At 35.0% G+C, this 13,721-nt stretch overlaps 2 protein-coding genes and 1 pseudogene across 2 annotated transcripts; all 3 read right to left on the reverse strand.

The window, feature by feature from the left end:
- Window positions 1-1,675: 1,675 nt before the first annotated feature.
- On the reverse strand, window positions 1,676-4,282 carry LOC140015458 (DEAD-box ATP-dependent RNA helicase 38-like; annotated as a pseudogene).
- A 478-nt stretch (window positions 4,283-4,760) lies between these two features.
- Window positions 4,761-5,781, reverse strand: LOC113713795 (uncharacterized). The gene has a single exon (XM_027237585.2). It carries the CDS (start codon window positions 5,528-5,530, stop codon window positions 5,036-5,038), a length of 495 nt encoding a protein of 164 aa, XP_027093386.2. The 5' UTR covers window positions 5,531-5,781; the 3' UTR covers window positions 4,761-5,035.
- A 3,489-nt stretch (window positions 5,782-9,270) lies between these two features.
- On the reverse strand, window positions 9,271-10,462 carry LOC140015385 (heavy metal-associated isoprenylated plant protein 24-like). The gene is made up of 2 exons (XM_072067862.1): window positions 9,928-10,462; window positions 9,271-9,842 (listed from the first exon to the last, which is right to left on the reverse strand). Exons 1-2 carry the CDS (start codon window positions 10,079-10,081, stop codon window positions 9,550-9,552), a joined length of 447 nt encoding a protein of 148 aa, XP_071923963.1. The 5' UTR covers window positions 10,082-10,462; the 3' UTR covers window positions 9,271-9,549.
- Between the last annotated feature and the right edge of the window lie 3,259 nt (window positions 10,463-13,721).

Consider the following 13,721-nt stretch of genomic DNA (forward strand, 5'->3'; position numbering starts at 1 on the left):
TAGCTAGAATTTTCCTGGATCATGTCAGTAAGCTACATGGCATTCCTCAAAGTATGATCTCAGATAGGGATAAGGTCTTTGTTAGCCAATTCTGGACTGAGCTATTCACACTATTGGGAGCAGGGTTAAACCTGAGTACAGCCTATCACCCCCAAACAGATAGCCAAACAGAAAGGGTAAACCAAGTACTAGAAATGTATCTCAGGTGTATGACTCACCTGGAACCAAAGAAGTGGAACTCCTGGTTATCCTTGGCAGAATGGTGGTATAATACCACTTTCTACTCTGCTGTACAGATGAGCCCTTTTGAGGCTTTGTATGGAACCAAGCCTCCTCAGCTAGCACTTGGACCATATTTACAAACAAAGGTGGCAACAGTGGAGGACTACATAAGAGAAAGGAAGAAAATGGACGAGCTATTGCAACACAACCTGAAAGCTGCCCAGGAGCGAATGAAGAAATATGCTGATGAGCATAGGAGTGAAAGGGAATTTCAGGTTGGAGATTGGGTATATTTGAGGTTGCAACCTTACAGACAGTCATCTGTGATGATCAGGAACAACACCAAATTATCTGCTAAGTACTTTGGCCCCTACTGTATAGAGGAAAGGATCGGAGAAGTGGCCTACAGGCTCAGGCTACCTACTACATCAAAGATCCACCTTGTGTTTCATGTATCTTTGCTTAAGAAGAAGCTAGGAGATCTAATCACACCTATCCTGCAACTACCAGACACTGATGAAATGGGACAGATTAGAGTAGAGCCTGAGGCTCTGTTGAGCAGGAGGATGATCAAGAGGAAGAATGCAGCTGTAACTCAATGGCTTATCCAGTGGTGGGGAACTGATCCTGCGGAAGCAACTTGGGAAGATGCTGCACAAATAAGGGAGAAGTTTCCCCAATTTCGACCTTGAGGACAAAGGTCTTATGAGGGGGAGGTATTGTAATGAAATGCAGAATGCTAGACTAAGGAAGATACGTAATAGGAAGAAGGAAGTAAGAAGGCGTGGAATCCAGAAGCGGAAGGCGTGACTTAGAGGATTCACTTCAGCAAAGGCGCGAAAGTTTAACCACGCATTTGCTGGGTTTTCATCTGTCTAACAGAAAGCCAGGAAGCGCGGCAACTTGCAGCAACTTGCAGACGCAATTGGAACACGCGATTGATCCTTATTAGGTGCTGTTAGAAGTTTGTTAGGAGCTGATAACTATATAAAGCAGGCCTGTCTGCTTTGTAGAGGTAGTTTTTGAATCATTTCCTTTCCAGATTAGTTGTAACAGCCTGAGAAGCAATCCTCAGAGTTTCCCTCTCAAATTTCCTTCAGTTCTTACACCTTCTTAGCTAAATTCATCATCTCTGTTCTTGTATTTTTTTATTTCTCGGATTCATTAATGAAATTGAGCTCAGTTCAATCACTGTTTCACTGTTTCATTGTTAATTAGCTCTCTATTCGAATTGTTCCTTCTGGTTTTCTCCAAAGCTCTGGCTTCTCTGGTTTCTGATCCATAACAGTTTGTCAGAAAGTCATAATCACACCAAGCCTGCTCTTATGAAGGCGCCGTGGAAATCATCGTTGTCCCAGGAACCAATTTCAGGAATTTGATGGTCAAAGTACCTCTCAATTTTTCTGAGCTTCTGGCCTTTTTTATTTTTGCATGGTAAGTCGAAGCAAGCACCTTAGCGGCTGATTAAGCAGAGCTTCAGGGCTGGCCCTAGAGTGAACAAATATGATTTTGTTTGCCCCACTTTTGCTGCTTGATTAAGTATGCTTTCTACAATGATCCTGAGCTTTGCATCCTCATCAGGATTCAGGACGCCGGACCTTGTACTGCTTCACAGACTCTAGCGACAAATTTTCCTTTTCCACCACCATTTGATTGTAATCTTTATTGAAGATGTCTTTATTTATCTTATCAACAAAATCCCTAACCAAGTCATTTAGCAGAAAACAAAGCAATTGGCAATCATCAGCGGCTTTGGTTTGAGCTATGGTTTTCAAGATTTGCATAGAATCATCTCTACCAGCATGTGATCTGCCTCGCGAAGACCAGAATTGTTGAAATATGCCAAATTTTTCTACAAATTTTAGTAGATTATGTTTGGTATCAAAATAATTTAGTTATTAGAAGAATAAAAATATTTATTAACCAAAGATTATGTTGGTTTGTTAACAAATATTTTAATCTAAGATTTGCTAGTAGAAAAGGATTATATTTTGTTGAGATTTTTAGAATAATTGTTAGTTGGATATTTTGTTAGGTTGTTTCATGTAATCACTATAAATAGTGAGTTAATGAATGAATAGCACAAGTTTATTTTTTTAGTCTCAATACAAGCCTCTTATAAACTTTTTTTGCAACACTAACCTGTTGTTTTTTAGTTTGTATCCCAAAACACCAACAAAGTGATATTAAAAGCTTGTGTCTTAGGGGTCTAAATTTTTTTAGAATCAGTGCATTGGTGAGGATTCTTTATAAGTTCAAAACCATAATAGGAAAAAAAAAATTGTCAAATATTTCAAATTTTAGTGGTGAAACTTACCAAATTTGGACCAAAAAATTTTGGACTTATTTGGTAATCAATGATCTACGGGATATGATGGAGACAAATTTTATTTCGCCAGTATTTAAAGGACTGATGAATATACAAATTAGAGACCACAAAATTGCAGTTAGACAGAGATCCAAAACCAACATTCGTATATCAATTTTTGATGTTGTTTTCACAAGAATAATGCCTTATGATTTGATTGAGAATAAATTATTCTCAATTAAAATGAAAAGAAAAAATTTCACTATGAATTGGTTAGATTTTGACAATTTTGAAGTGGAGTATGATGAAATCAAGAATTCAAATCTTGAAAAAATTCAAGAGGAATCATTTTATTAAGGGAGGAATCAAATTGATTCCTAATATTTATCAAGATTATAATACTAATGTTTTTGAATCTACAGGTTTGATGGTGATGACAAAATTAAGAACCATGCAAAGTTTTATATTTTTTGTAAAGGTTTAAATATCGTCAAAGGATGTTCCACTTTGAACCTATGAGTAGGTTATTTGGAAACATAAATAATAATAATAATAATCTTTCATTGGGAGTTTGGCATGAGAAAACAAAAGAAGTGGTTTGTTGCAAGACTAAAATTTAGCTTGCATAAAAACCCAAAGAAGAAGTTCATTGCAAGGCTAATCATCAGTTGCAAAACTTCTTACAAAAGTTTTGTCCAAAACATGATTCAAAGATTTGAGAAAACAATTCAAAATTTATAGCAAAAGTGGCAAGTAGAATTGTTGAAATATGTCAACTTTTCCTTCAAATTTTCCTAGATTATGTTTGGTATCAAAATAATTTAATTATTACAAGAATAAGAATATTGTTAACCAAAGATCATGTTGGTTTGTTAATAAATATTTTAGCTAATATTTGCTAGTAGAAGAATATTGTATTTTGTTGAGATTATTCGAATAATTGTTAGTTGGATATTTTGCCAGTTTATTTCATGTAATCATTATAAATAAAATGAATGAATAATACAAGTTTATTTCCAACCTCAATACAAGTCTTTTATAAGTTTTTTTTACAATATTAAGGTGTTGTTTTGTATTTTGTTGAGATTTTTTGAATATTAATAATTGTTAGTTGGATATTTTACCAGTTTGTTTCATGTAATCATTATAAATAATAAGTTAATGAATGAATAATACAAGTTTATTTCCAACCTCAATACAAGTCTTTTATAAGTTTTTTTTTTACAATATTAAGGTGTTGTTTCTTGGTCTGTGCCAAAAAAACAACAAGAATCTTCATGAAATTCATGCTGAGTTTCTTGGCAGTAATCCATTTACTAATGTCACCCGGTGTGCCAATCACCACTCGAGCAGTAATAGGCGGAAGCTTTGACACTGGGATGAAGCTTCTGCCGTCCGCAGCTGGGGCAGCTAATTATGATGTTATCCCAGTAAATTTCCCCATCTGTTAACAGGACTTCCATATTTTGAATGGCCAATTCTCTGGCAGGACAAATAATAATGAGTTTTGCATCAATCCGAGTCAACATGACGAGAGTAAAACAGGTAGTTTTGCCAGATCCATTGTGGGCTTGAGAAATCAAGTTCTTGTTTGGGAGTGAGGATCAGAGGCAAGCTAGTGGCTTGGATCTTGATCGGTCTATCAAAACGCATCTCCACATACAGAGACCCTTAAGCAACTCAGCTGAGAGGTTATAGTCCTCCAAAACTCTTGGCTTAGGTGTACAAGGTATCCCCAAAAGTCAGCAATAGTGTTCATCATGCTGAACTTCTTGTTCGAGTAGAAATAGATTGGGTCCTCGCTCAAAACTGCATTACTCATTCACCATAATCTATGCCTCTCAAATCTTAATATTGCTCTAATTAATAGCTTGAGTTTAACAACTCAGACCACCAAACATCCTATATATATACATCCTTTGAATATCATGCATGCAAAAGGTAATCCCAGTCACATCCTTGCTTCTAAAAGGTACTAGATTTGATGATTGAATTAGACACCAAATCTTATAGGCAAAATGTCGGGCCCTTAGAATAACAAGAAATTAACATAATGAAAAACACAGAAATAAAAAAAATAACGAAAACAAACCGCATCCCATTCCATCGTGGTTCTGGATTATACATCAAATTTTCCCGCACCCATATGGAGCAAGGACCTCTTATGCAGCTCTTTTCTTTGCTCTTCCTTTTTATCTTAATTTCCATCAATCAATTTCACCATTGTCAGTAGATACACCAAAGGTTTCAAATTAACAAACAAAACCATTAACTACATACACAACAAAATCACAATTTAGTACATGAACTTCTTTGTAAAATGTGGAAACGTTGGACGGATGAAACATGTCACCAAAATCCTAAAAAAAAAAAAAAAAAAGGGGTTTTCACTCCCTCGTTCAATATTATTGTTTCCAAAATAAAAGTACAAGGATTTTTGTATTACAAAAAAATTTAGGACACTGTAAATGCTTTCACCTTAGCTGCTGCTCATGTTTGTCATAGTCAGTTGCAAGCTAAATTTTCCATCACTAACTTCTCGCCAGTGAGATATTCCACCAATTCATTTACATAATTCCGGCAATCATGAACTCCAATTCTCAAATCAGTATCCCATCTCTCGTTGAATCCGTGCACACGACCTTCTACAGCATCAGACTCTGAATATCCAACAAACCAGCATTTTCTTTTGGGCAGCTTCTTTAACTTCCTAGATAGAACAACCCCAGGAATTTCTTTACCCGATAGAGCTGTAACTGCTGTGAATACATCTTCTGGGTCTTCTGGTTGGAAATCATAAACAACAGCCTCGGATGCAGAAGTTGAACTGATGATGACCATGTAATGCTGCAAATCAAACAGATTGAGAGAATAAACAGTAGACATAAGCAGCTGGGGTGGCCCCCTTGGGGCTCTTAACGGCACTGCTGCTACATAAACTTCATATTTGCTGCTCCTGATGCTACTCGCTACGGTGGCTGTGTTCAATATGAAGGCCATTTTACATATTTGCTGCTGCTGCTTATCGGGCCATTTCTTGTCCCTTGGTGTTTCTTGAGTTTTATTTGTAGGATAACTCAACGAATTTTTCTTAGTTCATCATAAATAATCAACTTTTATCAGCTTGAAACTTTTCTATTTCCTATTCCAAGTAAATTTTTTTACTAGTGTACAAATTGATGTTGCTTAAAAATTTTCTGTCCCGGTACCCATTGTAATGCTGATTGTAAAAGTTTCTCCGCACATTTGCTAGGCACATCAAATTATGTGTTGTCTTGTAATTTTTTTTTTTCTTTCTATTCGTCTGTTTTTTGTGGTGCATTCGCTTCCTAGTTTGCACCATTCTAGTCCACACACTGATGGCATTCCAAGTAGTCTAAAGGGATTTTTTTATTTTTAATTTATTAAAAAAAAAAAAAGATGGGCGGCTTTCAAGTTGGATGTCTGACGAAGACATATTGTGGAAAATTTTGGTAGTTTAGACTCCTTTGGGCTTTGCTGGCCCACTAAGGTTGAGACGAGGTGGAAGCCTTTCTTCTTGCTTGCTGGTAGAGCTGCACTGGATCCATCTCTTCCTAGTTAGCCCAAAATGATACGAACGATTGATTCCTCTCTTACTGTTGTCCTCTAAGAAGAAAATGTGGCAGTTTACTCCCTTTATCAATCAGGCTTGGGATCAAAATACTATTAATGTAATCCTTCTTAACACCTTAAGTCTTTATTTTTTTTTTGTTAGTGTGTGTGTGTGTGTATATATATAGTGAATTGAATGTAAGTGTGTTAACGAGTGCCCATAGGACACCTATTAAAAAACCCTAAAAATATTAATGAAATCCTTCTTAACACATTTCGTCTTCTTCTTTTTCTTGAAAAATCTTAACACGTTTTATCTTTGAGTTACTTAAGAAGTACGCATATAGTTTGTGACAGAAAAATCAAGAAAATACCAGAAATTGTTTGAGCTAAAATTTAATTTTTGTATAATGGGAGGAAAGGAGAAAAACTATTTCATGCGAGCAAAACAAAAATGATTTTTTTTTTCATTTTGGTTTATTCAATTTATATCTGTTGGCTTAAAAAATACATAGTGGAAGCATATATGATTCGACACCCCTTGTTGGGAAATTGTTAAATCACACAATTTGAACAAACAAATAAATTCAGGACACAAAAATAATGAAGGAAAATAAGTGGTGAAAAGGAAATATGGATCTTTAATTTGGGAGCCAAAACCTGACTTCATAGTTGTGTTGTGGTACTACAAAGATATATACATAATATATATATATATGTGGGGGCCTTTCTAAGTCAGTTCAAGAAACCTTTGTGACTACGAAACATGGATCACCTCAAGTACTAGGAATTTTACCATGAACTGGTTCAATTAAGCTAATTCTTTATGAAAAAGAAGAAGGAAAAGAGGAAGAAGAAACTGAGAGAGAGAGAGAAATGAAGGATGGATCTTATTGATTAGAAAATACAAGTCGGGAAAGAGAAATAGAAATTAACAAATTCTGTTGCAATTGCCAGCCAATTTCCTGGCAGACTTGGTATTAATAGCTAGTGGCCTTCATACGTAGTAGCATTTTGTAACCGACTTTGGGGACTCGTATGCTGGTTCGTTGGCTATCAGTACAAAACGACATTCTAGACCACTATTCAAAACCGACTGTTCGACTAAAGATAGTTAAAGCTGCCCAAACTTCTTAATGCTCAAGTAAGCCAAGATTCTCTGCACCAGCCTAAAGAAAACAAACAGACAACCGAGTAATTGGACCAATACAACAATGACACTTCAACAGCTAAATATATTAATTTGTTTGGTTTACATCACACAACAATAATATCTATATCGGGAAAGGGAGGAAGACGAGAAACAATAATATTCTAATATACTCCCTCCGTTCCTTATTAGATGGCCTGAATAACTAATTCTCTTAGATTAAGAAAGTTGGTTATTTTCTAAAAGTCAACAAAAGTTTAACTTTACTTCTCAAAATTACCCTTTATCTCTCTTCATCTCTTCAACTACTTTTATTGTTAATGCTACAAATACTGCATTTAATTATTTAGAGTTCCAATTCAAGAAAGTTGAAAGGGTAAGCAAGGGTAAATTTGGAAAAAAGTTCATAAATGCTTTCTTGATATCATAAAATGACAGATAAAAAGAAACAATGGATTAGGACATCTAATAAGGAACGGAGGGAGTATCAATTCAAATGTCAATGAATTTTAAGTTTTAAACTGCATTTCCATCCCTTACCTTACTCCACGAAGATGCAATGTGAATTGATTATGTTTTTTGTTAGTGAGCTCCACCCTATTCTAACCCTCGAATGGTCGAACTTGGGTAGGTAAAATGAATTTCTCTCGGTGCCTGCTCATTAGCTAGCAGCAAGCAAGTAGATTCAGATTTTAACTTTTCAAGTTCACCCAAAATCACTAATTAATTATTTCATTTAACTCTTGTAGTTTTATCTCCACCCTCCCAATCGGCGCCTATTCCAACTGTGTGTGTTCGAACCCTGAATTTGATAGTAAAAAAGATTCTAAAAATCATTTCCTAACCATCGAGTCGACCTCACTAGTTTGAAGTGATCAACACTTGAGTTTACATGTGTATATATCTTAATAACGTTTATGGTACATTATTAATGTGATCGATGAGTTAGGATGCGCTTGATAAAATCAAAATATGAAATTTGAATCCATTAAGTTATTAAATTGTTAAGTATTAAATTTAATATATTTGAGTGCATATCACGTTTAGTGATAAGTGAATAACTTATCACTTAATTTTGAGAGTAAGTTTTACTTAGAAAATTCAGTGCCACTTAATTAATTCAGATGTTCAATTTTTAATTATCAAACGAATTGAATATGTTAAAATTTAAATCCATTAAATTTAAGCGCGCTAAATTAAATTATCAACAAGGCCTTAGTCTGTCAAAACAGTACTTCAACAGTTGACAAATATTTTATGCTTAGTAGCTAGTGCGTTTGATTTATAAATTGTCACAAGTAGTTAGTGTAGTGTAGGGATCAATTATAAACAGTTGATGAAAATACAGAGAGAAGTTCACTAACACAGTGACTGCTTTTAAGAGTGGAGAAATTAACTTTGGCCCGATTGAAGGACTTGAAGGCTAAATCTTGATTTTTGATTGTGACATAAGCTTGTACATGGCCTTTTTGCACTTCACCTCTAGGGGACGATCGAAGGATGATACTGAAAAGTAGCAAGCAATATTGAAGAACTCATGAGTCATGATAATCAGACCAGCAGGGTGAGAAAATCAATCCCTCAGCTTCACTTTTATTAGTGTTCATTTTCCTCGCAGAATTATTTTAGGTTTTTAATAGGAAAAAAAAAAGGGAAAGAAATTACTCCATTTGTGTGGAAATCAAAGGTCGGTGGCTTTCCGGCTTAAAAATGCTGGTACGCTGTGTGATCCATCATTCGCCAAATGGTCGAACTGGTCAAATTAAGCTAATACCACGAAGACACAATTCCCTAGCAGATAAACCGTCATTTAAACCGTTCGCCGACAACTGTGCTGTACCATGGACCACGTACCCCGTACTGTCAGATGTCTCGCGACCCGGAAAATCGATGTGAACTTAAGTTTGACTCTTTGAAATATGCGTTGGTTTTTATTTTTGTTTATTTTTGGACGTGTTTTTGGGATTGGATACCTTGATTGTATGTCTCGTATTCTTCCAAGTGAAAAACAGCTTCATTACTTTCAAGGAAACTGCTTCTTCTTAATTGCAAATACATGCATGATTACATATCTCTGATTTCACCTGAAAAAGATCGAAACAAAAAGAAAAATACTCGTAAAGAAACATAAAAACCAGAGTGCCATGGAAACCACCATGATTCCACTCTTCCTATGGTGCTTTAATGCTACGAGCTATCTACCAGTACAAGACATATATATACTTATCAAACTAGTAACTGTACAATAGCAAGCGAAAGAGAGGCCAAAAAACAAAAACAAAAAGTTGAAAAGGGATTACATAATTGAGCATGCGTTAGGATTTTCATCATTGAACATAAGAAACTGTTCTTCCACAGGGTTTAATGTTGCAACACCAGGTTCATCAGTTTTCCTCACAAAATTTGGAGGTGCCTTCTTATCATAGACTCCAGCAGCATAAGGATGAGCGATCAGAGTATAAGGCACATATGGCCATGGTTCAACTTTTTTCTTAGTTGCTCGAGCTGCCTCCAACACTTTCTTTGCATCAACAAAACCTGTTACTGTCGCCTTCTGCTGCTTCAAATCCACGTCCACCTTTTTCGCTCCTGCGCAAAGCATAGTAATTCACATGATGATTAATATTTTGCATGATGATATCAAATTAAAGAAAAACAACAGAAAATCATGTACCTTTAACTCCTTTCAGAGCCTTCTTAACTTTACGTGCACAGCCTTCACAATCCATCCTGACCTTGAGGGCAACAGTATTCGTTATTTTCTTCTTCTTGGCTGTTCTGCTGCTAATCAAATCAGCCAAGTACTCCAAAGTGCCTGCAACTCCCATTTTTTTTTTTTTTTTTTTTGTCTTTTGTTTGCTTGTGCTATAGAGTCCTTAGTTAGAACAAATACAGTTTTTGTCTTTAACGAAGTTGGGACTTAGGAACGCAATATGTTAAACTGAAAGATTGGAAGAAAGAAAGCTGACAGAGAACTGATGAGTCTCAAATCTGAAGTCGCAATATGTTAAACTGAAAGATTGGAAGAAAGAAAGCTGACAGAGAACTGATGAGTCTCAAATCTGAAGTCTTAACAAGATAGCAAGAAAGAGGCTGTAGATGGCTTTCCTGGTCCTTGTTTCAGGAGGAGTGGCAAGAGACAAGAGGTTAATGGTTGACAAGAGAAGGGGGAGTTGTTAACTGTCTTGATGAATGAAGTGTAAGTGGACGGCCCTTGTGGCCAGACTTATATAGGAGCCAAATTTAAAAAAAAAAAAAAAAAAAAAGCCAAGGTAAAGAAAACAAGAACTATAATATAATGAAGTGGGGTTCACGACCTAGAGACTTCTTAACTTGCAGGAATCCTCATTCCCCTTCTTAGCTTCTTAAGGGCACAAACTTGTATGGAAAATGGTCCTAAGGCTGTTCCGTCAGTTCCCTTAGTAGCTATTCCCTTGGTTTGAGTGAAATCATGAAACAATCGCCAAATTCATACTCTTTCCGGTGTTTCTTGTAGCAATTCACAAATGCAATGAACATCTATAGCGCAACGGATCCTCCATCTCCACTTACTTTCTATGTTATTAGTTTGAGGAGGTACGGAGAAAACGAGATTTGACATCAATCAATACGTGTCTGTTTTTTTTTTTTTTTTTTTTTTTTTTTTTTTTTTGGTATGCAGCCCTTCTGAGATTGGATTAATCAGCCTGCGCCATGGAAGAGAAAATCCCTCAATAAATATTAGATTAATAAACATATAATATGCACAAATACGTTTGATTATAATCAGAAGCGCATGCACTAATTAATTGTAGTTAGAGTTACAAATAGCGTGCGTGCCTGTGGTTCTCAATCTTTAGCTAACATAAGTACAATTTAAACAAATTCACTCTACAAATTACTAGCTAATAGATTATGCAAAGGCTTTATTTTAACTGATCCAACATCCGATCGATCCTGATTTTGTGGGACTATTTGACGTTTAGTATAGACTCATCAAAGGTCTCTCATTTGAATGACAAAAAAGAGAATTTCGTGCTTGGGGTGCACGAAAGGTGAAAGTTAATTGTAGAGTTTAGGCCTAATGCTTGTAGAAAAAGAGCTTCCAAAGATTGAAAAGGGAACCCTTAAAAAAAAAAAACAAAAAATTGAAGACTGTTTCACTTCACCATCAAGGAGAAAAGAAGAATGAAAAATGAAGCACATTATTGGGGTTGTCTTGGGTTGGAAGGCATAATCGGCTGCCACGTGGATACGCATCTTTTAATATGGCAATTGGGCAAGTCGGATGCCCACGTGGAAATAGGATATTCAAATGGATTCGGTAGTAACTTGTGCCCGTTAAAAAGGGCGCTCTTCACTAGTGGTCTGTCTTCTTCTGGATTATTTGGGCGAGTGGGGCTTTGTGATGGGTCGGTGCGACTGTGGAAAAAAAAAAAGTTGAAAAGAGGATGAAGAAATCTAAAATAAGACCACAAACTGGTTTGCCTGTTGGTGTTGGGACACTTGCCACCTATCTAAAAGAGGAACAATTTTCGATTTTTTTAAAAATATATTTATATCTGTATATGTTAGAGGACAGATTTTTTACAAGAAGCATCCACAAATCTTGAAAATCTGAATTCTTTTTTACTGTAATTTTATATTTGTTTTCATTCAGTAATCCTTATCGTTTCTTTTTACCACTTTTCAATTTACGTGACTCACTAACCGATGGAATAAAAATTTTAAAATTTTAACTAATGGATAATAACCATCCCTACAAAGTCACATTAACAAATTCCAAATCATATTAGACACTTAACACATGACTGATAATAATAACAAACTGATAATTTAATAAACTCATTATTACGAAAATTGATAGGTTGTAATGTTGTCATTAATTTCATGATTATTTCCCTCTTTTGTCCTGCCAAATATTACTTAATTAGTAGATTCTACTTAGTTTTCGTACCTTGTGCAATTGCAGAGATTTGGAATAAAAAGATATTAAAAGACGTGATTTTCTATTGGACTGGTTGTTCGACATTGACATATGAAAGTTTAAGCATTGCATGTCTAGAAAGCTCGAGAGTTGAAGTCTCCAAAGTCGGGCCACGGACGTTCAATCAGATGATCATTGTTGATCTTTCATTTTTTGATAAGATGGATTTGTTAAACCAATTCAAATTGATATAGTAGTTGTAGTTTAGTAGTGATAGGAGACTAGTCATTAGTCAATTAGGAAATTTCCTTTCTTTTCGGCAAAGGAGACTAGTAGCTAATTGTTAGGACTTCCTATTCTTTTTTCTTTTGTGGAGGAACGCCGCAAGCAAAAGAGAGACTTTTTACACCGTTTTGGCTTTTCTTTTCTTTTTCATCGGATTTTTTTCATCTCAGTTGGAGAGAATGCCTTCAACCATTAATTCTGCAATTTTGAGTGGGACTTTCTCAACGGAAATAAACTAAATCTCTTTTTCTAGTCAAGTAACAACATAGGACTTTGTTCAATTTAAATTGTGAGATCGAATTGATTTTACTTATTCCTATTATTTTTTGGTATTCGTATATTTTCTACTTTATTTTTTTATGATTGTTGTATTATTCAATTATCTTGGGCCCGAATTTTAGGTTAATTTAATAACCTAAAATCAATTAGAGTAATTAAATCTGTAATTGTTTAATTATTTTAAGTTAGTGATAAATGGTATGATTGACTTTGTGTCAGGAAAATATACGGGTTAAGTTGAAACAACTCTCGTAGCGTGTTGTTTGGTTAGAATATGATTTTTCTAATTCTTAAAACAATTGAAATATTGAACTCTAAAATCGTACCTAAAATTATTTCGTAATTAGGGTAATAGCTAACGGTCGTATCTTAGCTATCGATAATTTAGATTTCGAATCTTCTATTCCCAAATTAGTCTCTATCTCCCATGTCCCTTCGTTGTATAGCTGCCACGTGTCTCTAACTTTTTTATAACCCAAATTCAAACAAACCAATAATAATCAGTTGACAAGTTTATTTAAAACCAATTAAAACAGATAATTTAAAACTTTTTTGCCTTTGGATAAATCAAGCGGTTCCAATAGCTCAAAACTATTTTTTTCTTTGGATAAATCAATCGGTGGTTCACCAATCAGAATTTCTTCAACTCTAGTTTACATGAAGAAAAAGACTGCAAGTTTTGGTTTTGAGTAAACTTGTCAACTGATTATTATTGGTTTATTTGAGTTTGGGTTATCAAAAAATTAGAAACACGTGACAACTGTACAATGAAGGGATAGAGGAGATAAAAACTAATTGGGGATAGAAGATTCGAAACCGATAATTTAAGGAAAAATTGACTGTTATCGTTTGTTTGACAGTTATAACATATTTATCAGTTTATAAGTGAAATTATGATTGCATCGATGATCAATTAGGAGAACCATTTTCGAAGTTGCTTCTTGGTTAGAGTTCGTCCAATATTATTTGAGTCTTAATAATTTGTCATTTAATTTTTA

The sequence above is a fragment of the Coffea arabica genome, chromosome 10e, assembly GCF_036785885.1.
Source record: "Coffea arabica cultivar ET-39 chromosome 10e, Coffea Arabica ET-39 HiFi, whole genome shotgun sequence".
Lineage (NCBI taxonomy): Eukaryota > Viridiplantae > Streptophyta > Magnoliopsida > Gentianales > Rubiaceae > Coffea > Coffea arabica.

What these genes read in the sequence shown, in the direction of transcription:
- LOC140015385 (XM_072067862.1), bottom strand. Translation starts at nt 10,081, where the DNA reads ATGGGAGTTGCAGGCACTTTGGAGTACTTGGCTGATTTGATTAGCAGC. An exon ending in GGCTCTGAAAGGAGTTAAAG is followed by an intron (nt 9,843 to 9,927) that starts GTACATGATTTT and finishes TGCTTTGCGCAG; the next exon opens with GAGCGAAAAAGGTGGACGTG.
- LOC113713795 (XM_027237585.2), bottom strand. Translation starts at nt 5,530, where the DNA reads ATGGCCTTCATATTGAACACAGCCACCGTAGCGAGTAGCATCAGGAGC.